At 43.2% G+C, this 24,585-nt stretch overlaps 1 protein-coding gene across 6 annotated transcripts in view; it reads right to left on the reverse strand.

The window, feature by feature from the left end:
* The window catches only part of LOC140105956 (pancreatic triacylglycerol lipase-like), an 88,398-nt gene that overhangs the window by 30,850 nt on the left and 32,963 nt on the right, over positions 1 to 24,585 (reverse strand). For 3 of the 6 annotated variants that reach the window (XM_072130083.1, XM_072130082.1, XM_072130081.1), the window contains exons 2-3: positions 9,047 to 9,095; positions 5,512 to 5,660 (exon numbers count right to left, since the gene is read on the reverse strand). In XM_072130083.1, the coding sequence (XP_071986184.1) occupies positions 5,512 to 5,660; positions 9,047 to 9,095 (198 nt within the window). Of the gene's footprint in view, positions 1 to 5,511; positions 5,661 to 9,046; positions 9,096 to 17,899; positions 17,961 to 24,585 lie in introns of all 6 variants that reach the window. The other 3 variants (XM_072130084.1, XM_072130085.1, XM_072130086.1) reach the window with 2 other exon arrangements.

Genomic DNA, 24,585 nt, shown 5'->3' on the forward strand with positions numbered 1-24,585 from the left:
ACATAGACGGATATGACCCCTGTATAGTGAGCTATGACCCCTGTAATATAGAAGGTTATGACCCCTGTATAGTGAGCTATGACCCCTGTAATATAGATGGTTATGACCCCTATATAGTAAACTCTATAACCCCTGTAATATAGATGGTTATGACCCCTATATAGTGAGCTATAACCCCTGTAACATAGACGGTTATGACCCCTGTATAGTGAGCTATGACCCCTGTAATATAGATGGTTATGACCCCTATATAGTGAGCTATGACCCCTGTAATATAGATGGTTATGACCCCTATATAGTGAGCTATAACCCCTGTAACATAGACGGTTATGACCCCTGTATAGTGAGCTATGACCCCTGTAATATAGATGGTTATGACCCCTATATAGTGAGCTATAACCCCTGTAACATAGACGGTTATGACCCCTGTATAGTGAGCTATTACCCCTGTAATATAGACAGTTATGACCCCTATATAGTGAGCTATGACCCCTGTATTATAGACAGTTATGATCCCTGTATAGTGAGCTATGACCCCTGTAATATAGACGGTTGTGACCCTTATATAGTGAGCTATGACCCCTGTAATATAGATGGTTGTGACCCCTATATAGTGAGCTATGACCCCTGTAATATAGATGGTTATGACCCCTATATAGAGAGCTATGACCCCTGTAATATAGATAGTTATGACCCCTATATAGTGAGCTATGACCCCTCTAATATAGACAGTTATGATCCCTATATAGTGAGCTATGACCCCTGTAATATAGACAGTTATGACCCCTATATAGTGAGCTATGACCCCTGTAATATAGATGGTTATGACCCCTATATAGTGCGCTTTGACCCCTGTAATATATACAGTTATGACCCCTATATAGTGAGCTATGACCCCTGTAATATAGATGGTTATGACCCCTATATAGTGCGCTATGACCCCTGTAATATAGACAGTTATGACCCCTATATAGTGAGCTATGACCCCTGTAATATAGATGGTTATGACCCCTATATAGTGAGCTATGACCCCTGTAATATAGATGGTTATGACCCCTATATAGTGAGCTATAACCCCTGTAATATAGAAGGTTATGACCCCTGTATAGTGAGCTATGACCCCTGTAATATAGATGGTTATGACCCCTATATAGTGAGCTATAACCCCTGTAATATAGACAGTTATGACCCCTATATAGTGAGCTATGACCCCTGTAATATAGATGGTTATGACCCCTATATAGTGAGCTATGACCCCTGTAATATAGAAGGTTATGACCCCTGTATAGTGAGCTATGACCCCTGTAATATAGATGGTTATGACCCCTATATAGTGAGCTATAACCCCTGTAATATAGAAAGTTATGACCCCTGTATAGTGAGCTATGACCCCTGTAATATAGATGGTTATGACCCCTATATAGTGAGCTATGACCCCTGTAATATAGATGGTTATGACCCCTATATAGTGAGCTATAACCCCTGTAATATAGAAAGTTATGACCCCTGTATAGTGAGCTATGACCCCTGTAATATAGATGGTTATGACCCCTGTATAGTGAGCTATGACCCCTGTAATACAGACAGTTATGACCCCTGTATAGTGAGCTATGACCCCTGTAATATAGAAGGTTATGACCCCTGTATAGTGAGCTATGACCCCTGTAATATAGATGGTTATGACCCCTATATAGTGAGCTATAACCCCTGTAATATAGACAGTTATGACCCCTGTATAGTGAGCTATGACCCCTGTAATATAGAAGGTTATGACCCCTGTATAGTGAGCTATGACCCCTGTAATATAGATGGTTATGACCCCTATATAGTGAGCTATAACCCCTGTAATATAGATGGTTATGACCCCTATATAGTGAGCTATAACCCCTGTAACATAGACGGATATGACCCCTGTATAGTGAGCTATGACCCCTGTAATATAGAAGGTTATGACCCCTGTATAGTGAGCTATGACCCCTGTAATATAGATGGTTATGACCCCTATATAGTGAGCTATAACCCCTGTAATATAGATGGTTATGACCCCTATATAGTGAGCTATAACCCCTGTAACATAGACGGTTATGACCCCTGTATAGTGAGCTATGACCCCTGTAATATAGATGGTTATGACCCCTATATAGTGAGCTATAACCCCTGTAACATAGACGGTTATGACCCCTGTATAGTGAGCTATTACCCCTGTAATATAGACAGTTATGACCCCTATATAGTGAGCTATGACCCCTGTATTATAGACAGTTATGATCCCTGTATAGTGAGCTATAACCCCTGTAACATAGACGGTTATGACCCCTGTATAGTGAGCTATTACCCCTGTAATATAGACAGTTATGACCCCTATATAGTGAGCTATGACCCCTGTAATATAGATGGTTATGACCCCTATATAGTGCGCTATGACCCCTGTAATATAGACAGCTATAATCCCTATATAGTGATCTATGACCCCTGTAATATAGACAGTTATGACCCCTATATAGTGAGCTATGACCCCTGTAATATAGATGGTTATGACCCGTATATAGTGCGCTATGACCCCTGTAATATAGACAGCTATGATCCCTATATAGTGATCTATGACCCCTGTAATATAGACAGCTATGATCCCTATATAGTGAGCTATGACCCCTGTAATATAGACAGTTATGACTCCTGTATAGTGATCTATGACCCCTGTAATATAGACAGTTATGATCCCTGTATAGTGAGCTATGACCCCTGTAATATAGACAGTTATGACTCCTGTATAGTGATCTATGACCCCTGTAATATAGACAGCTATGATCCCTATATAGTGAGCTATGACCCCTGTAATATAGACAGTTATGACCCCTGTATAGTGAGCTATGACCCCTGTATTATAGACAGTTATGATCCCTGTATAGTGAGCTATGACCCCTGTAATATAGACAGTTATGACTCCTGTATAGTGATCTATGACCCCTGTAATATAGACAGCTATGATCCCTATATAGTGAGCTATGACCCCTGTAATATAGACAGTTATGACCCCTGTATAGTGAGCTATGACCCCTGTATTATAGACAGTTATGATCCCTGTATAGTGAGCTATGACCCCTGTAATATAGACGGTTGTGACCCTTATATAGTGAGCTATGACCCCTGTAATATAGATGGTTGTGACCCCTATATAGTGAGCTATGACCCCTGTAATATAGATGGTTATGACCCCTATATAGAGAGCTATGACCCCTGTAATATAGATAGTTATGACCCCTATATAGTGAGCTATGACCCCTCTAATATAGACAGTTATGATCCCTATATAGTGAGCTATGACCCCTGTAATATAGACAGTTATGACCCCTATATAGTGAGCTATGACCCCTGTAATATAGATGGTTATGACCCCTATATAGTGCGCTATGACCCCTGTAATATAGACAGTTATGACCCCTATATAGTGAGCTATGACCCCTGTAATATAGATGGTTATGACCCCTATATAGTGCGCTATGACCCCTGTAATATAGACAGTTATGACCCCTATATAGTGAGCTATGACCCCTGTAATATAGATGGTTATGACCCCTATATAGTGAGCTATGACCCCTGTAATATAGATGGTTATGACCCCTATATAGTGAGCTATAACCCCTGTAATATAGAAGGTTATGACCCCTGTATAGTGAGCTATGTCCCCTGTAATATAGATGGTTATAACCCCTATATAGTGAGCTATAACCCCTGTAATATAGACAGTTATGACCCCTATATAGTGAGCTATGACCCCTGTAATATAGATGGTTATGACCCCTATATAGTGAGCTATGACCCCTGTAATATAGAAGGTTATGACCCCTGTATAGTGAGCTATGACCCCTGTAATATAGATGGTTATGACCCCTATATAGTGAGCTATAACCCCTGTAATATAGAAAGTTATGACCCCTGTATAGTGAGCTATGACCCCTGTAATATAGATGGTTATGACCCCTATATAGTGAGCTATGACCCCTGTAATATAGATGGTTATGACCCCTATATAGTGAGCTATAACCCCTGTAATATAGAAAGTTATGACCCCTGTATAGTGAGCTATGACCCCTGTAATATAGATGGTTATGACCCCTGTATAGTGAGCTATGACCCCTGTAATACAGACAGTTATGACCCCTGTATAGTGAGCTATGACCCCTGTAATATAGAAGGTTATGACCCCTGTATAGTGAGCTATGACCCCTGTAATATAGATGGTTATGACCCCTATATAGTGAGCTATAACCCCTGTAATATAGACAGTTATGACCCCTGTATAGTGAGCTATGACCCCTGTAATATAGAAGGTTATGACCCCTGTATAGTGAGCTATGACCCCTGTAATATAGACAGTTATGACCCCTGTATAGTGAGCTATGACCCCTGTAATATAGATGGTTATGACCCCTATATAGTGAGCTATAACCCCTGTAATATAGATGGTTATGACCCCTGTATAGTGAGCTATGACCCCTGTAATATAGATGGTTATGACCCCTATATAGTGAGCTATAACCCCTGTAATATAGATGGTTATGACCCCTATATAGTGAGCTATAACCCCTGTAACATAGACGGATATGACCCCTGTATAGTGAGCTATGACCCCTGTAATATAGAAGGTTATGACCCCTGTATAGTGAGCTATGACCCCTGTAATATAGATGGTTATGACCCCTATATAGTGAGCTATAACCCCTGTAATATAGATGGTTATGACCCCTATATAGTGAGCTATAACCCCTGTAACATAGACGGTTATGACCCCTGTATAGTGAGCTATGACCCCTGTAATATAGATGGTTATGACCCCTATATAGTGAGCTATGACCCCTGTAATATAGATGGTTATGACCCCTATATAGTGAGCTATGACCCCTGTAATATAGATGGTTATGACCCCTATATAGTGCGCTATGACCCCTGTAATATAGACAGCTATAATCCCTATATAGTGATCTATGACCCCTGTAATATAGACAGTTATGACCCCTATATAGTGAGCTATAACCCCTGTAACATAGACGGTTATGACCCCTGTATAGTGAGCTATGACCCTGTATTGGTCGGCAAAGTGTATTTAGTGGTACATATAAATCACTGGGTCTGCAAGACGAAAAGACTGAAGAATAGTTTTGTCCCATTTTCTATTACTGAGATGCAGGTAGCAGAGATACTAGTGGATTATTATTATTATTATTATTTATTTTTTGATTCGTTTCTTTTTAGTGTTTAAATAATATTGATGTTATTATTAGGTTTGTGTTGGTTTATGTATGTGTTGTGTGCAGTATTTCCTCTTTGGGGACAATAAAGTCATTATTATTATTATTATTATTATAGTGACTCGTATAGTGAGGAGGAGATAAATAGATGATCCTGGATAAATCAGAGCAGAGGGATCGAAAATAACAAGAGGATATGATAAGCACAGAAAGATTCTAAAGACATTCACTGCAGCACAGAGTATTTAAGGAGGTCACTTACCTGATAGCTGTCGGTGTTATTCACAGTGAGCAGCAGAAACTGAGTGTTAATGGATTCAGGAGATTGTGCAGGGATGGAGGGTCTGGTTAAGCTGAAGTATGGATAATTGCTAAAGACGCATCCAAAATCGTAGCATTTTGGCTCATCGCCTAAACCACAAAAGACGTGTTATACACCATTTATTATTTTGTATAGTATATAAAGGTGTTATCCATATGTGCAGTATCTAGAGGTGTTATCCATATGTGCTGTATATAGAGGTGTTATCCATATGTGCAGTATATAGAGGTGTTATCCATATGTGCAGTATATAGAGGTGTTATCTATATTTGCAGTATATAGAGGTATTTATATGTGCAGTATATAGAGGCGGTATCTATATGTGCAGTATATAGAGGTGTTATCCATATGTGCTGTATAGAGAGGTGTTATCTATATGTGCAGTATATAGAGGTGTTATCTATATGTGCAGTATATAGAAGTGTTATCCATATGTGCAGTATATAGAGGTGTTATCTATATGTGCAGTATATAGAGGTGTTATCCATATGTGCTGTATAGAGAGGTGTTATCCATATGTGCAGTATATAGAGGTATTTATATGTGCAGTATATAGAGGTATTTATATGTGCAGTATATAGAGGTGTTATCTATATGTGCAGTATATAGAAGTGTTATCTATATGTGCAGTATATAGAGGTGTTATCCATATGTGCAGTATATAGAGGTGTTATCCATATGTGCTGTATATAGAGGTGTTATCTATATGTGCAGTATATAGAGGTGTTATCCATATGTGCAGTATATAGAGGCGGTATCTATATGTGCAGTATATAGAGGTGTTATCCATATGTGCTGTATAGAGAGGTGTTATCTATATGTGCAGTATATAGAGGTGTTATCCATATGTGCTGTATAGAGAGGTGTTATCTATATGTGCAGTATATAGAGGTGTTATCCATATGTGCTGTATATAGAGCTGTTATCCATATGGACAGTATATAGATGTGTTATCTATATATGCAGTATATAGAGGTATTGGGGGTCATTTACTAAGGGCCCAATTCGCGTTTTCCCGACGTGTTACCCTAATATTTCCGATTTGCGCCGATTGTACCTTAATTGCCCCGGGATTGTGGCGCACGCGATCGGATTGTGGCGCATCGGCGCCGGCATGCGCGCGACGGAAATCGGGGGGCGTGGCCGAACGAAAACCCGACGTATTCGGAAAAACCGCCGCTTTTAAAAAAAAAGTGTCGCTTGGGAAGCGCTTACCTTCACTTGGTCCGAGCTGGTGTATTCCGGCGCGTTCAGCAGCGCCACCTGGTGGACGGCGGAGGAACTACCTTCATAAATCCCATGCGGACCCGAATCCTGTGCAGAGAGCTGGATCGCGAATGGGCCGGGTAAGTAAATCTGCCCCATTATCTATATGTACAGTATATAGAGGAATTAACTATATGTACAGTATATAGAGGTGTTATCTATATGGACAGTTTATAGAGGTATTATCTATATGTGCAGTATATAGAGGTATAAACTACATGTACAGTATATAGAAGTATTATCTATATGTGCAGTATATAGAGGTATCTATATGTACAGTATATAGAGCTATTATCTATATGCACAGTATATAGAGGTAATATCTATATGTGCAGTATATAGAGGTATAAACTACATGTACAGAATATAGGGGTATTATCTATATGTGCAATAGATAGGTATTATCTATATGTGCAGTATATAGAGGTGCTATCTATATGTGCAGTATATAGAGGTATTATCTATATGTACAGTGTACAGAGTTATCTATATGTACAGTATATAGAGGTAACATCTATATGTGCAGTATATAGAGGTATTATCTATATGTGCAGGATATAGAAGTGGATCTATATATGTGTTATCTGTTATCTACATATATCCATCATATGTATGTGCAGTATATGGAGGTATTATATGTATACAGTATGCAGAGGGTTCTTTCATACCTTCTAAGCCACGCCAATTGCCCCACCCACAAGCATAGTGTAATATCAATCTTAATGGCCCCCTTACTGTGGCCAATCCCCTTTTGGGCCCATATAGTACCTGCTATTGCAATATATAAATCCTCTCTTTAATTTTATCCTCCCTTTACGTCTGTTTTTTTCACTTTTATTTATCTTCCAAAACTTATACATCCTGTCCTCCAGTCTTCTCGTTTCCTCCAGTCTTCTCATTTCCTCCAGCCTTCTCCTGTCCTACAGCCTCCTCCTGTCCTACAGCCTCCTCCTGTCCTACAGCCTCCTCCTGTCCTACAGCCTCCTCCTGTCCTACAGCCTCCTCCTGTCCTACAGCCTCCTCCTGTCCTACAGCCTCCTCCTGTCCTACAGCCTCCTCCTGTCCTACAGCCTCCTCCTGTCCTACAGCCTCCTCCTGTCCTACAGCTTCCTCCTCTCCTACAGTCTTCTCCTGTCCTACAGTCTTCTCCTGTCCTACAGCCTCCTCCTCTCCTACAGTCTTCTCCTGTCCTCCAGCCTCCTCCTGTTCTCCAGTCTTCTCTGTCCTCCAGCCTCCGCCTGTCCTACAGCCTTCTCCTGTCCCCCAGCCTCCTTGTATCTTCCAGTCTTCTCCTATCATCCAGCCTCCTCCTTTCTTCAAGCCTTCTCCTGTCCTCCGGTCTCCTCCTGTCCTCCGGCCTACTACTGTCCTCCGGCCACCTCCTGCCATCCGGCCACCTCCTGCCATCCGGCCACCTCCTTCTGTGTCCTCCAGGCTACTCCTTATTCTGTAGGTCACCTGTCTTCCAGCCTTCTCCTGTAGCCTCATGTCCTCCAGCCTTCTCCTCCTGTGGCCTCTTGTCCTCCAGCCTGCTCCTTCAGCCCCCTGACTTCCAGCCTCCTCCTACTCCACCCTGTCCTCCAGCCTTCTTCTGTTTTCCCCTGTATTCAAGCCTCCTCCTGTGGCCCCCAGCCCTCTATCCTTCTCTTCCTGTCGCCACCTGTGGGTATTAAACAAAAAAACCCTTACCTTCCCTCTTTCCCACACAGCAGTCATCTTCTCTCCAGTCTCTCCTGGGTTCAGAGTGTAACTCCGGGAGGGGCGGGGCCAGTTAAGGGGCAGAGCTACCTTCTCACATGACTCGTGCAGACATCATGTGAGGAGGTAGCAGGGGCTGATCCCACCTCCTCCTAGCCCTGATGCATCGGCTTCTCTGCAGTTGTAATGTACAGGACCAGGAGGAGGAGGGACAATGCGGGAGAGAAGGGCAGCCCGGGACATTCTCCCAGCAGCCCATGACGTCGGGATAGTACCCAAAAACCCAGGACTGTCCCACCGAATCCGGGACTAGTATCCAGGAAGGTATGGATCCTATGACGGGCATTTTGATTTTAATGAATCCGCCCACCCCCAAGGTGTCTAAGCTGAGAGTTGTAGTGATTGTGTGTTGTATACAGTACAGCAGTGATCTCAGGGCATGCTGGGAGTTGTAGTGATTGTTTGTGCTATAGACAGATCTAACAAAGCTCAAGATGATCAGATCTCTTACCACACACAATGGCCACCATAGAGAGGAGCATCAGGAGTCGCCAAATCATCTGGAAGGTAAAACATTGAGGGTCACACACAACACCCAGAGGGGTTTATGGTCTATGAGGTTTTATAGAACTTTGGTTCTTCACTTGTTATGAGTTCATTAGATTTTTGGAGTTTTGTATTTTATGGCTTTTATTGGGTTTTGAAGGTCTTTCAGTTTTCCTATAAAATTCTATAGGGTTTTATATAGTTCGTAGTGGATTATTTGGTTCTGTTGGATTTTATAGGGTTTATTTTTATTTTGCATTTTTGGCATCTTTTGAATCCCTGTCCAGTTTTATGAAAGTTTATTGGCTTTTACAGAATTCTTTAGGTGAAATACTGTTTTTAGTTACATTTATTAGGGTTTCAGTATATTTTATGTGGTTCCACAGAGTTTTAACCCCTTAAGGACGCAGCTAATTTGTAGCTTAAGGCTCAGCCCGATTTTTTGGATTGTGACCTGCGTCGCTTTATAGTTATAACTTTTGAACACTGTTACTTATCTAAACGATTCTGAGATTGTTTTTTCCCCCACATGTTGCAGTTCATTTTATTAGTGGTAAATTTTGGCTGATAAGTTTTGCGTTTATTTACAAAAAGAAAGAAAATATTATGAATTTTTTGAAAAATTTGTCATTTTCTAAATCATTGCGTTTTCAGGCAGATAGATTTACCACCTAAATAAGTTGCTAAATAACATTTCCTATTTGTCTACTTTACATTTTCATAATTTTTTAAATGTCTGGATAATTTATTTTGAGGTCACGCGGCTTACAAATTGAATATCGCTTTTCCGGATTTTCAGAATTGACTATTTTGGGGATAAATACAGTTTGGAATGAAATTTTACATATTTAGCATCAAAACCCCCTATATAACCAAGCCATTTTCAGATCTGCACCCCTCAAACTATCAGAAACAGCATTTACAAAGATTGTTAACCCCTTGATCCTAATTGAATCAAAATGGAGGTGAAATTTAGAATGGTCCAATTTTGTCGGTTATACGTTCATTTAGCCCTAAAATTTACACATTTCCAAAAGATAAAAAGAGAAAACCCACCATACAATTTGCTCTATAATTTCTCCCAAGTGCAGAGACCCCCCACATGTGGCCGTGACTTGTTTTATGGGGGCACAGCGAGGCGCAGAAGGGAAGGAGCGCCCTGCAGCTGCCAGGATTTTAGTTTCCTCATTGGCCCCTTTTGAGGGCTATAAAATTTTTTCTTTTTCGTTATTGGGGCCATATGACGGCATTTGTTTTGCGGGATGAGATGCTTTTTCCAGTGTTACCATTTTGGGGTTGGTATCACCTATTGTTAAAAATTTAGGAACTTTTTTTTGAGGGCAGGAGTAGAAAAGCATCAATTCTGTACTGGATTTTTTACTTTTTTTTTTGGTTTTCCCCATATAAAGTAGCACTAGAAGGGAGTAGGTATAATACAAAGATAAAATCTAACTTTTAATCAAAAACCATTAATATTCCAATAATGTGTCACATGTCTAGTGTCATTTTATATAACACCAATGCCTGTTTGCAGAAGTGCTCCACATAGATAAAAATTACTTACTACGTCCGGGTAAGAAGAATGCAAATCAATCGACCGCTAAGTAAACTGCCCGGAACCCGGCACGTTACTAGTGCGCATGCGCCGGTAAGTGCGGGGAGGTTTCGTTACCAATGCGTTGCCATAGCAGCGCTTTGACGTCCCATCCCTTAGTGGGCGTGTACACCATTTGTGACAGGTAGCCATAGCTGGCTAATGGCAAGACAGCCAATGGGATTCGTTCAATCCACGCCAGGTACAAATAAGGCTGTAGAACAGTTTAACCGAGTTGCGGCGCTGGGATTGTACGATAAGAATCGCCGCTCATGTCTGTAAAAATATGCATAATATCAGATATATATCGCGCTAACTCGCGCCGGACACACCAATGACCGATTATCTGGCGTTTTCACGCCGTGTTGAGCCAAATACAGTGCCCTTGTTAAAGGCTGGCGCCATATGGCTCTTTGGTCTGGATGGGGAATGGCCCTAATGTCGTTCACTACCTGGAGCGGGACCTTTGCCTCCGTTTTAGTTTACAGTAGAGGGAGTAGACCCGTAGTTGTGGGTTCACGTGTCTGGTCCAGAGGGGCCTTGGGTTAATTTGTGAGGCTACCGATTGAAGTTAAAGGAAGGGTGTGAAGATCAATTGATCATTCAGACCCCCCGGGTGGACGGTGTTGAGTGTGAAAATCCACCTTGCCTCTTTCTGGAGAATGATCTTATCCCAATTGCCCCCACGTATCGGGGAGGGACCACCTCAATGCCCATGAAATGCAGTACCGATGCATCGCCATCGTGGTACATTGCCACATGGTTAGACAATGGTTTGTCTAGCCCTGAGGTCATTGGCTTGTCTATGGAACTCACTCAGGGAACTACAATTTCTACGTGCCCGTAAATACTGACCCTTTGGGATTCCCTTCCGTAATGGGAAAGGGTGGTGACTGTCCCATCTAAGCAGCGAATTCGTCGCTGTTGGTTTCCGATAAATAGAGGAATGAAGTGTCCCATCCTGAGATCTTGTAATAAGTACATCCAGAAAGGGAAGGCTGGTAGTGTGGCTTTCACAAGTAAAAGGGAGCCCTATATGATATGATATGGTTAAGGGTTTCCACAAATCTCTCAAATTCAGATGCTTCACCTTTCCAGAGAACGAAGATGTCGTCGATATAACGTAAAAATAGGTCAATTTTTTCTGTTCCTGCAGGTGGACTGTCGCCAAAAACACAGGTGGCCTCCCACCTGCCCAGGAGTAAATTTGCGTATGAGGGAGCGCATGGGCTCCCCATTGCCGTACCCCTGAGCTGGTGGTGGATTAGGCCATCGAACAGGAATACATTTCTAGTGAGTGTGAACTGTAGGAGATCACGGACTAGTGTGCTATGAGCCCGGTACTGAGTACCCCTGGTAGAGAGGAAGTGCTCCACTGCCTCCAAACCCTTGCCATGGGGGATGGAGGAGTAGAGCGCCTCCACATCTATGCTACAGAGTAGGGTATTGGGTTCTGTTGTCATCCCCTCGATATGGCGTAAACGGTCCGCCGTGTCTCTTAGATAGGAAGGTAAAGAGTAGACAAAGGGTTGGAGCACAGTATCAATGTAAATGCCAATGTTTTGACATAGCGAGTTCACTCCTGACACTATTGGTCTTCCTTTTAGGGGTGTTACCCCTTTGTGGACCTTAGGAAGACAATAGAAGGTCGGCATTACCGGTTTGTTGGTAACCATGAACTCGAACTCGTCATCACTGATGAGTCTCTGTGACCTGGCTTCCTCGAGAATACCTCGAAGTTCCATCTGACAATCGTTCAACCGGGTTGGACTTTAAGACTTCATAACCCGACCTATCATTTAGGAGGTCCCTGCACATCTGTGCATAGTCAGGGGTGTCCATTATCACGATATTCCCGCCTTTGTCCGAAGGCTTAATTGTGACAGACCTATCTTTTTCAAGTCTACAGAGAGCCGTCATCTCCTCCTTGGTACAGTTGTATATTTTGTTGGTAGGTTGGATCTTCTTAAGGTCCGAACAAACCAGCTCAACAAACACATCGATGCACGAGATGTCACCCTGGGGAGGCATTTTAGTGCTTTTATTTTTAAGAGTGGTGAATGGACCCTGACCCTCTTCTATAGGGTCCGAGTGTGCCAAACTCTCTAACAGTCTCACATCATCTACCATATCGGGGGGGATGCCCAACTCTCTGCTCGATTTTTCCTTTTTCTTTTTAAAGAATTTTTGCCAGTGAAGTTTGCGGGCGAACAGGTTAACATCCTTCGTCCAGACTAAGTGTGATGCGTAAGCCCCTATGGAGAATGTTATTTTTGAGGTAGTTTTCTAGACTCTGGGCCTCCCACCACGATGTACAGTGATCTTTGTAGAAACGGGTGAGGTCTTTAAAAGCTGTCTGGAAAGAAGGAGTATATTTGTTCTGTATCAGATCCTTCTCCGAAAAGACATCTTTTGCCTCAGAGAGCCATTGCTGTCTGTCAATTCCTGCTGATAGAAAACCTGCCATATCGTGGTAAAAATAAATACAAATATAATAGCAGCCAAATGACCGTTGACTAACTCACCAAACAAAATTCGGATAAAGTAGTGAGTATAATACAAAGATAAAATACAACTTTTAATCAAAAACCATTAAAATTCCAATAATGTGTCACATGTCTAGTGTCATTATATATAACACCAATGCCTGTTTGCAGAAGTGCTCCACATAGGAAAAATCGAGCAGAGAGTTGGGCATCCCCCCCGATATGGTAGATGATGTGAGACTGTTAGAGAGTTTGGCACACTTGGACCCTATAGAAGAGGGTCAGGGTCCATTCACCACTCTTAAAAATAAAAGCATCTCGTGCATCGATGTGCTTGTTGAGCTGGTTAAATCGGACCTTAAGAAGATCCAACCTACCAACAAAATATACAACTGTACCAAGGAGGAGATGACGGCTCTCTGTAGACTTGAAAAAGATAGGCCTTCGGACAAAGGCGGGAATATCGTGATAATGGACACCCCTGACTATGCACAGATGTGCAGGGACCTCCTAAATGATAGGTCGGGTTATGAAGTCTTAAAGTCCAACCCGGTGAACGATTGTCAGATGGAACTTCGAGGTATTCTCGAGGAAGCCAGGTCACAGAGACTCATCAGTGATGACGAGTTCGAGTTCATGGTTACCAACAAACCGGTAATGCCGACCTTCTATTGTCTTCCTAAGGTCCACAAAGGGGTAACACCCCTAAAAGGAAGGCCAATAGTGTCAGGAGTGAACTCGCTATGTCAAAACATTGGCATTTACATTGATACTGTGCTCCGACCCTTTGTCTACTCTTTACCTTCCTATCTAAGAGACACGGCGGACCTTTTACGCCATATCGAGGGGCTGACAACAGAACCCAATACCCTACTCTGTAGCATAGATGTGGAGGCGCTCTACTCCTCCATCCCCCATGGCAAGGGTTTGGAGTCAGTGGAGCACTTCCTCTCTACCAGGGGTACTCAGTACTGGGCTCATAGCACACTAGTCCGTGATCTCCTACAGTTCACACTCACTAGAAATGTATTCCTGTTCGATGGCCTAATCCACCACCAGCTCAGGGGTACGGCAATGGGGAGCCCATGCGCTCCCTCATACGCAAATTTACTCCTGGGCTGGTGGGAGGCCACCTGTGTTTTTGGCGACAGTCCACCTGCAGGAACGGAAAAAATTGACCTATTTTTACGTTATATCGACGACATCTTCGTTCTCTGGAAAGGTGAAGCATCTGAATTTGAGAGATTTGTGGAAACCCTTAACCATAATCATATAGGGCTCCGTTTTAATTGTGAAAGCCACACTACCAGCCTTCCCTTTCTGGATGTACTTATTACAAGATCTCAGGACGGGACACTTCATTCCTCTATTTATCGCAAACCAACAGCGACGAATTCGCTGCTTAGATGGGACAGTCACCACCCTTTCCCATTACGGAAGGGAATCCCAAAGGGTCAGTATTTACAGGCACGTAGAAATTGTAGTTCCCCGAGTGAGTTCCATAGACAAGCCATTGACCTCAGGGCTAGATTCCGTGATCGGGGGTACGCAGATGAGTTCCTAAGGGAAGCTTATCACAGTAGCCTCGGTGCTAACCACACCGATCTCCTACAAGGGTCCTCTAGAGAAAAAAAAGGAGGTGGCTAATAAACTACGAATGGTAGTCACTTTCGATAATGGATCAAAGGAAGCCAGAGCCATTCTAGAAAAACACTGGCCTATCCTAATGATGGATCAAGACATTAGGGATCTGGTGGGACCCTGCCCATTGATCACTTATCGCAAAACACGCTCTATTAGAGACAGAGTGGTGAAGAGCCACTATGAGGCCCCGAAACCCCAGGGGACATGGCTTGACAGTCGACCCTGTGGGAGCTTTCGCTGTGGGGGATGCATCGTCTGCCCCTACATCCAGACAGGAAAATCCTTTAACAGCAATGTCACAGGAAAAACCTTTATCATTAAAGATTACATCAACTGCAAGAGCACCGGTGTTATCTACAAAGTTACCTGCGACTGCGGTTTAGAGTATGTGGGCAAAACCTATAGGGAGTTACGCAGGAGAGTAGGCGAACACCTTGGTGATATTCTACACAAAAGGGACAAACCATTGTCTAACCATGTGGCAATGTACCATGATGGCGATGCATCGGTACTGCATTTCATGGGCATTGAGGTGGTCCCTCCCCGATACGTGGGGGCAATTGGGATAAGATCATTCTCCAGAAAGAGGCAAGGTGGATTTTCACACTCAACACCGTCCACCCGGGGGGTCCTGAATGATCAATTGATTTTCACACCCTTCCTTTAACTTCAATAGGTAGCCTCACAAATTAACCCAAGGCCCCTCTGGACCAGACACGTGAACCCACATTTACTAAGGGTCCGAATTACGCACTTTCGTCGGGTTTCCGAATATTTCCGTTTTGCGCCGAATTGTCCTGGGATTTTGGCGCATGAAATCGGGGGGCGTGGCCGGACATCCCGATGGATTCGGACAAATTGACGGATTCGGACAAACCGTGGAATTTAAAAAAGGATTTGTGTCGCAAGATCAGCAATCACATGCACCGGGAAGAAGAAGGTGAACTCCGGCGGACCTCCACGCAGCAGCGACACAGGAAAGAACTCAGACGCACGATCTTAGTAAATCGCGCCGGACCCGAATCCATGTCGGACAACGCACCGCGACGGGTAAGTAAATGTGCCCCAAAATTTTTTCGCAGCGAATTGTGTAGTAAAATTAGGCTAAAACTAGGTAAAATTGTGTAGTCTTGGCTTATCCTCAAGTATGTATATATATTTTCTGCATTTAAAAGGCCAAAGACAAGGGGACCGTACAGGTACATGTGTGTGCATGTGGGGGTAATATAATGTCCCCTTCTTATAAAGAAAAACAAAAGAAAAAGGAGCACTATTAGGAGGGGGCTACTTAAAACTTGAGTGAAGTTGACCCCCCCACCTTGTTCAAATCAAACAAAATTGGTGTCAAACGTTTGTGCTATGTTTGTGCTGGTTTGTGCAACAGAAATTTTCGTTTGTGCCGCTATCGTTTTTAAGATTTTAATGAAAGTTTCCAGGGGTCGTCAGAGGTCAACCAGCCCCCCCACATTGCCCAAAGCAAACAAAACTGGGTCCGAACATTTCTGCTACGTTTGTGCTGGTTTGTGCTGCTCAAATTTTTGTTTGTGCTGCTTTTGTTTTGAATATATGAACAAAAAAATTAAGTTCAAAAGTTCAACCAGCCCCCCCACATTAACCGAATCAAACAAAACTGGTGTCAAACATTAGTGCAGCAAAAATTTTCGTTTGTGCCGCTATCATTTATAATATATTCATTCTTTTTTGCAGAGGTCATCAGAGTTCATTTCTTCCAAAGTACAATGGGGCAGATTTACTTACCCGGCCCATTCGCGATCCAGCGGCGCGTTCTCTGCGCTGGATTCGGGTCCGGCCGGGATTTATGATGATAGTTCCTCCGCCGTCCACCAGGTGGCGGTGCTGCGCTGAAGTCCGCTAGAATGCCTCGAAATACACCGGCCTATCCTGGATGAAGGTGAGTGAAATTTTCGCGACACAATTTTTTTTTAAATGCAGCGTTTTTTTTCCGAATCCGTCGGGTTTTCGCTCGGCCACGCCCCCCCGATTTCCGTCGCGTGCATGCCGGTGCTGATGCGCCAAAATCCGATCCCGTGCGCCAAAACCCCGGGGCAATACAGGGAAAATCGGCGCAAATCGGAAATATTCGGGTAACACGTCGGGAAAACGCGAATTGGGCCCTTAGTAAATGACCCCCAATGTGTTTGCTAGCTCCCCCTGGTGATCAAGCCAGGGAAGTGTCACTAGGTTTGTTTTTTACCAGTTCATCCTAAACACCTTAAACACCTGAACATACCTTAAAAATGATAGCGGCACAAATGAAAATTTTTGCTGCACAAACCAGCACTAACGTAGCACTAACATTTGACACCAGTTTTGTTCGATTCGGTTAATGTGGGGGGGGCTAGTTGAGCTTTTGAACTTACATTTTTTGTTCATATATTCAAAACAAAAGCAGCATAAACAAAAATTTGAGCAGCACAAGCCAGCACAAACGTAGCAGAATTGTTCGGTCCCAGTTTTGTTTGATTTGGGCAATATGGGGGGGGGGGGGCTGGTTGACCTCTGATGACCTCTGGAATCTTTCATTAAAATCTTAAAAACGAAAGCGGCACAAACGAAAATTTCTGCTGCACAAACCAGCACAAACGTAGCACAAACGTTTGACACCAATTTTGTTTGATTTGAACAAGGTGGGGGGGGGGGGCAACTTCACTCAGGTCTACATAAAATGGGGCACTATAAAGGGGGCTACAGAAAAAAGGCTAAAAGGGAAAGGGGACGTTTTAGATCAGGTTGCAGGAAATTGCACATTATATGGGTTGAGGTTATACATGGAGTATTTGTGGGGCACATCATCTTTTTTCAGGGACCATAGTAAGCTGGTTACTCAACCCTGGAAAAAAAAATTGGGTGCTACCGGTCCCCGCATACAAAGAGGTTGGCGAGGGGTTTCATTTTTTTATAGCGCTCTTTCGCTTTTGGGATTTATTACTGATGAATATCACAGGTTGTTATGTATCTTGTCTGTATCACAAGGTTAAGTAGTAAGAGGAAAATGAATGTACATTATTAGGATTGTACATAACAACGTCCCGTAATATTCACAAGACAATGTGACCACAGCGCAGCACCGTACCGTCATCCGGATACTTCCAAATATCTCACTGGGAAACGTGTCACCTGATGAAGAGAGAAAACTAGAGCCAATCAAAATCTGTCTTATCTCATGTCTATCTATTCATTCATCTTTATCATATCTATCTAATAATGAGGCAGGCAGCAATGTATTATATTTGGGTAATTGGACTTAATTAAGTACCTTGTGTCCATTCCTTAATCACCAATTTGAGAGGATCATATATATATATATATATATACATACACACACACACACACACGATAGGAGCCAAGTGTGAGGATCCTGTATATATACAACAGCAGCCAAGTGTGAGGATCCTGTATATATACGATAGGAGCCAAGTGTGAGGATCCTGTATATATACGATAGATGCCAAGTGTGAGGATCCTGTATATATACGATAGAAGCCAAGTGTGAGGATCCTGTATATATACGATAGGAGCCAAGTGAGAGGATCCTGTATATATACGATAGGAGCCAAGTGAGAGGATCCTGTATATATACGATAGGAGCCAAGTGCGAGGATCCTGTATATATACGATAGGAGCCAAGTGTGAGGATCCTGTATATATACGATAGGAGCCAAGTGCGAGGATCCTGTATATATTGTAGGGGTTCAGCTCAAACGTGGGGGTCGGCAAAGACAAAGCTCTCTTGGACAGCAGGATTAAAGTTGAAACTGTGCATTTATTCCAGCAAAAACAGCAGTAACAAACAAAACATCAAATAAAAATCCTTGCCTGTCCGGCTCTAACTAAACACTTGGCGGCCCTCACTAGCCACTGGAGGGCTTCTCCCTGCCAGCATGAAACATACGTTCAGTAACCCAGTGTCACTCACGTGTGGCTCTCACACAGTCCAGCCTCTGTGTCTTCAGGTAGAGAGCAACTTCTGACTGCTCCACACCCTTCTTTAACCCCTTAACGCTCTGCGCCGTAGCTCTACGGCGCAGAGGTATAAGGGATGTATGAAGAGGGCTCACGGGCTGAGTCCTCTTCATACAGAGGTGGGGGTTTTTGCATTTTGCACAAAACCCCCACCGCTAATAACCGCGGTCGGTGCTAGCACCGATCGCGGCTATTAACCCTCTAAACGCCGCCCGCGTTTAAAAGACGGCGGCGCGCGGGCGCCGCCATCTTTTTTTCGATCGCCACGCCCCCGAACGTCATCGGGGGGCGGCGATTGGTTACCATGGTAGCCTCGGGTCTTCTTTTGACACGAGGCTACATGGTTTATGCAGGTTCGTTACAATGAGCCAGTGGCTCATTGTAATGTAAGACCTGCAAAAACGCCATATATTGCAATACTGTAGTATTGCAGTAGATGGTAGGAGCGATCTGACCATCTAGGGTTAATGTACCCTAGATGGTCTAAAAAATAGTGAAAAAAAAAAGAAAAAAAAAAAGTTTAAAAAATAAAAAAAAATTAATAAAATATTAAAAGTTCAAATCACCCCCCTTTCCCTAGAACGGATATAAAACATAACAAACAGTAAAAATCAGACATATTAGGTATTGCCGCGTCCCAAAATGCCCGATCTATCAAAATATAAAAACGGTTACGGCCGGCGGTGACCTCCGAGGCGGGAAATGGCGCCCAAATGTCCGAAATGCGACTTTTACACCTTTTTACATAACATAAAAAATGAAATAAAAAATGATCAAAATGTCGCACAGACCTCAAAATGGTAGCAATGAAAACGTCGCCTCATTTCGCAAAAAATGACCCCTCACACATTTCCGTGCGCCAAAGTATGAAAAAGTTATTAGCGTCAGAAGATGGCAAAAAATTTTTTTTCTTTTTTGTACACATTCGTTTAATTTTTGAAAATGTATTAAAACACAATAAAACCTATATAAATTTGGTATCACCGCGATCGCACCTAACCAAAGAATAAAGTAGGCATGTTATTTGGAGCGAAGAGTGAAAGTCGTAAAAACTGAGCCCACAAGAACGTGACGCACGTGCGTTTTTTTTTCAATTTTTCCACATTTGGAATTTTTTTTCAGCTTCGCAGTACACGGCATGTTAAAATAAATAACATTACGGGAAAGTAAAATTTGTTACGCACAAAATAAGCCCTCACACAGGTCTGTACACGTAAAAATGAAAAAGTTATGGATTTTTGAAGTTGGAGAGCGAGAAATTAGCCGAAAAACCCTCCCTCCTTAAGGGGTTAAGGGATTGCACACCTGGTGCATTGTTAGACCCATTGCAGTGTGGAAGCTTTGGTCTGGAGCAGTGATCACACTTGTCTCCACTCCAGCAATTAGGGTCCTGTACCAGGTCTTCCCAGAGACCAACACATGGAGAACAGCTTCCAGTTTGACCCAATTCACACTGTGGTCGCTGTAAAACACATAAACCTTTATTTTCTCGCCAATTCAATAGTGACTTTGTCACATATCCCCCCCCTTTGATCACAACCGTAGGTGGGATCACCTGACTACAACCTCCAGGGTCAAATTTTCCAAATTTTAAATGGACATCTTTCTTTTGTAACATGCTCACCCCCTTGTAATAAGGTTTCCTGCGTGGGATGTCGTCCATGTATAATGATGCCTGGACAAAGCAGGTCTCAGGCTCCACATCCTGCACACATATAGATTTTATGGGCAAACAGCTTTTAGAATCAGTCACACTACACTTCAAGCTTTCAAAAGCAACTTTGGACATATCTACTGGCAATATGGACTGTGTAGTTGGTATCACATTAAACGTACAGGATACATGCACACACTCCATAGGTTCCTCATGTGTCTTATAACCATGGTCTGAAGACAATACAATCAACCCAACATCTTCTGAAGTATTTGTTTCAAACTGCATGCAATTGTTCTGATCATCACTCACAATCATCAGTTGTGTATGAGAACAGCCAGTGTCCATGAGCGACATACATGCACCACCACTATCCTCTGTATTGTAATCCTTACCATTCCCAGCATTTATAGACATCTGAAAATCAGAAGTCATTGTAGTAGACACCAGATTCACAGGAATGTCACCACTTTCATCCGAAACACTTCCCTTCACACTGGAAACCAAGGAATCCGCCTCTGTTTTATCACCTGAATGTTCCATCAGGTCAGCAAAGATCACTTGCACACTCGGCTTGTGTATCTCACTCATCACTCACTCACTTTCTACAAAGCAGTCAAGACCCTCATCCTGCTCTGCAGTATAACTCACAGAACCAGGGCTGAAACCCAAATCCATGGCTCCCTTCATCCCTTTCACATGATCAAGCGCTACACAGCAATCACTTTCTCTTTCATTATAACATCCTGCAGGGGGCACAATTTCTAGGGGTGAAATCTTGTCCTCTTGCACACTATTTCTATCACAATCGTGTCTGTCTGTGTCATACTCCATAACATCAGTAATAATGACTTCTAGGGAAGTTATTCCATATTTGTCTGGATTAGTACTGAGCGTTTCAGCACTGACAGGTGCCATATCCACTACAAGTGCACCCACCTCACTGACTCTTCCAACTGGAAACGCACCTGCATCACTTATGGCTTCATTCACACCAGGGCACTTCTCTGAATGCAATGACAGATCTCTGCTGCTTGATTTATTCAGTTCAGTCAAACCTGAGGAGTCCACAGCACAATCAGTCATCTCCACACAGCACTCAGCATCACTTCCACACGTGTTATGTGAGTGGAGGGTTACATGGTCAGTACAAATCTCCCCACCATTTTGTACCTCTGTCTTGTGTGGTCACATTGGAAAATACATTTACCACTACATTTGCTTCCCCCACAGAAATGTCCATCTTATCATTGTTCTCTGTCAGTGTAGGAAAGAATTGGTTGCTATTAGCAAATACATTATTATTGTTTAACACTGGCATAGACATTACATTTTCTGTGTTACCATTGGCAACCACATTGACCTCATGTGATTGCACATTTTTCTCACACAGTGGGGGACATTTACTATGGTGTTTCCGCCAGTTTTGTGGCGCTTTCACCGCATCTTCTGCTCTCCTACCTATTTATTAGCTGTCGGGGACAGAAAAAATGACTTTTTCCGTCTGCTACGACTCTTCTCTGAAAAGGGGCGTGGCTTTGGCGGAGTGGAAACTCAGACACAATTAATATGTGTCACAGCCATTTTTGGGCGCTGTAAACTGGCGGAAAGTAGACCAAAAGAAAACTGGTCTAGCTTTATTATGGTCTCGGGGACAGAAAATGGTCTCGGGGACAGAAAATGGTCTCGGGGACAGAAATGTCTCTGCACAGCTCTACAATATTAAATGTGTGTCTTCTTTCCGAGAGCAGGTCGGTAACAAAGCCAATGCAGACACCGACACTGTAAGTAAATGTCCCCCAGTGAATTTTCACCATCACCAGCCACGACCTCTGGGCGCGCCCTCGAGCACTTAGACACATCTGTGCTTAACAATTCTATGTCATTTTCCATTTCCACAAGCTCTAGAGCACCTACCCCCAAGTCTACAGACTCTGCACTGTGAGGTTGCAGGTGTACACCAGAGGAATACTGGGTGACAGTGTTATCACATATCATGTCATTACACACATTATTATCATCAGGTAAAGGCTCTATGGATGCAGGTTCTTTCTGAGAGATCTCAGCACTTTCTGGGGAATTTGTCTCCTGTGGATAAACACCAGGATTAGCAAGAACATCATTTTCCCCCAGAATTTTCCCACAGAACTTGAAATCTCGGCCTAGCACAATCTCCACATCAATATCATCAGATTTAACAAGTTCATGTTCCACTGTTCCAAACTCAGTCTCAAAGTTTAAAGTCACAGTCTTGTGGGTCTCATGAACAACATCCAGAAACAGTATTAGTTCTGGCCTGATTTTGGAAATCTTTTGGTCTGGAACCAAAACAAACCCCTAATGGGATTCCACCCACCGTACATTCAAATGTCTTTCTTGGATGTTGCACCTGTTGTGTCATCACAGGTTCAGGAGTTTGGTTCCCTCTGACCACATCATACTTCTGATCAGAACCAGCAGAGGGTTTAACCATTAAAGGACAGTCAATGGAAACATGCCCAAGCCTCTGGAAACACGCACACTTCACCAGCCCTTTGGTTAGTCCATAATTATGTACATTTGGCTTTCCCAAGCCCACTGTAACATTATTTTTCACAGTGTTCACACTCCTCCCAGCTCCCTTAAAGCCCCAAACAGTCTTACCAGGAACTCCTGGATATTTCACTTTACCAGGGGTTTGGTATCGGTGCTGGGTTGTAAGTAGCAATTCCTCTGTTGCAGAAAATCGATCCCATGTGTCCATGCGTTTTTGAGGTTGTTTGCTTGTAGCAACAGTATTACTCCTCCTAGATGGCACCTCCAACAAAACACTGGGCCTCTTAGCAACAGGACATCCTTTCATGCAGCGATCCACCTGTAGACATCCCCAACATGGCTCCTGTTGGTTGTCCATAGCAACAATACTCTTACTCTTTGCATCTGGACCTTTAGACGCGAGGCTAGAGGCCAGCATACTATTCTCTGCTCTCAGACGTGCATTCAGGCTTTCCACGCTTTGCTGCCGCACAGTGGTCTGGCGTCGTACTTCTTGATGCGCTTGTCGCACATCAGCCATAAATTGCTCATGTCTCAGGTTAGACTGTCTCAGCTGCTCCATCAGCTCCTCCATTGTCTTGTCTGGACCCTGCAGCACCGCAGCTGCTTTCACACAGGACATAGACTTCTGGCCCTTTAAATTTTCACAAAGTTAAAGTTCATCCGCAGCTTTTGTCATGCAGTTGCTGCTAGCAACCTGCCCATTGCATCCTCCACCAATTGTAGGGGTTCAGCTCAAACGTGGGGATCGGCAAAGACAAAGCTCTCTTGGACAGCAGGATTAAAGTTGAAACTGTGCATTTATTCCAGCAAAAACAGCAGTAACAAACAAAACATCAAATAAAAATCCTTGCCTGTCCGGCTCTAACTAAACACTTGGCGGCCCTCACTAGCCACTGGAGGGCTTCTCCCTGCCAGCATGAAACATACGTTCAGTAACCCAGTGTCACTCACGTGTGGCTCTCACACAGTCCAGCCTCTGTGTCTTCAGGTAGAGAGCAACTTCTGACTGCTCCACACCCTTCTTTAAGGGATTGCACACCTGGTGCATTGTTAGACTCATTGTAGTGTGGAAGCTTTGGTCTGGAGCAGTGATCACACTTGTCTCCACTCCAGCAATTAGGGTCCTGTACCAGGTCTTCCCAGAGACCAACACATGGAGAACAGCTTCCAGTTTGACCCAATTCACACTGTGGTCGCTGTAAAACACATAAACCTTTATTTTCTCGCCAATTCAATAGTGACTTTGTCACAATATACGAAAGGAGCCAAGTGCGAGGATCCTGTATATATACGATAGGAGCCAAGTGCGAGGATCCTGTATATATACAACAGCAGCCAAGTGCGAGGATCCTGTATATATACGAAAGGAGCCAAGTGCCAGGATCCTGTATATATACGATAGGAGCCAAGTGCGAGGATCCTGTATATATACGATAGGAGCCAAGTGCCAGGATCCTGTATATATACGATAGATGCCAAGTGCGAGGATCCTGTATATATACGATAGATGCCAAGTGCGAGGATCCTGTATATATACGATAGATGCCAAGTGCCAGGATCCTGTATATATACGATAGGAGCCAAGTGCGAGGATCCTGTATATA

This window comes from Engystomops pustulosus, chromosome 11 (genome assembly GCF_040894005.1).
Source record: "Engystomops pustulosus chromosome 11, aEngPut4.maternal, whole genome shotgun sequence".
NCBI lineage: Eukaryota > Metazoa > Chordata > Amphibia > Anura > Leptodactylidae > Engystomops > Engystomops pustulosus.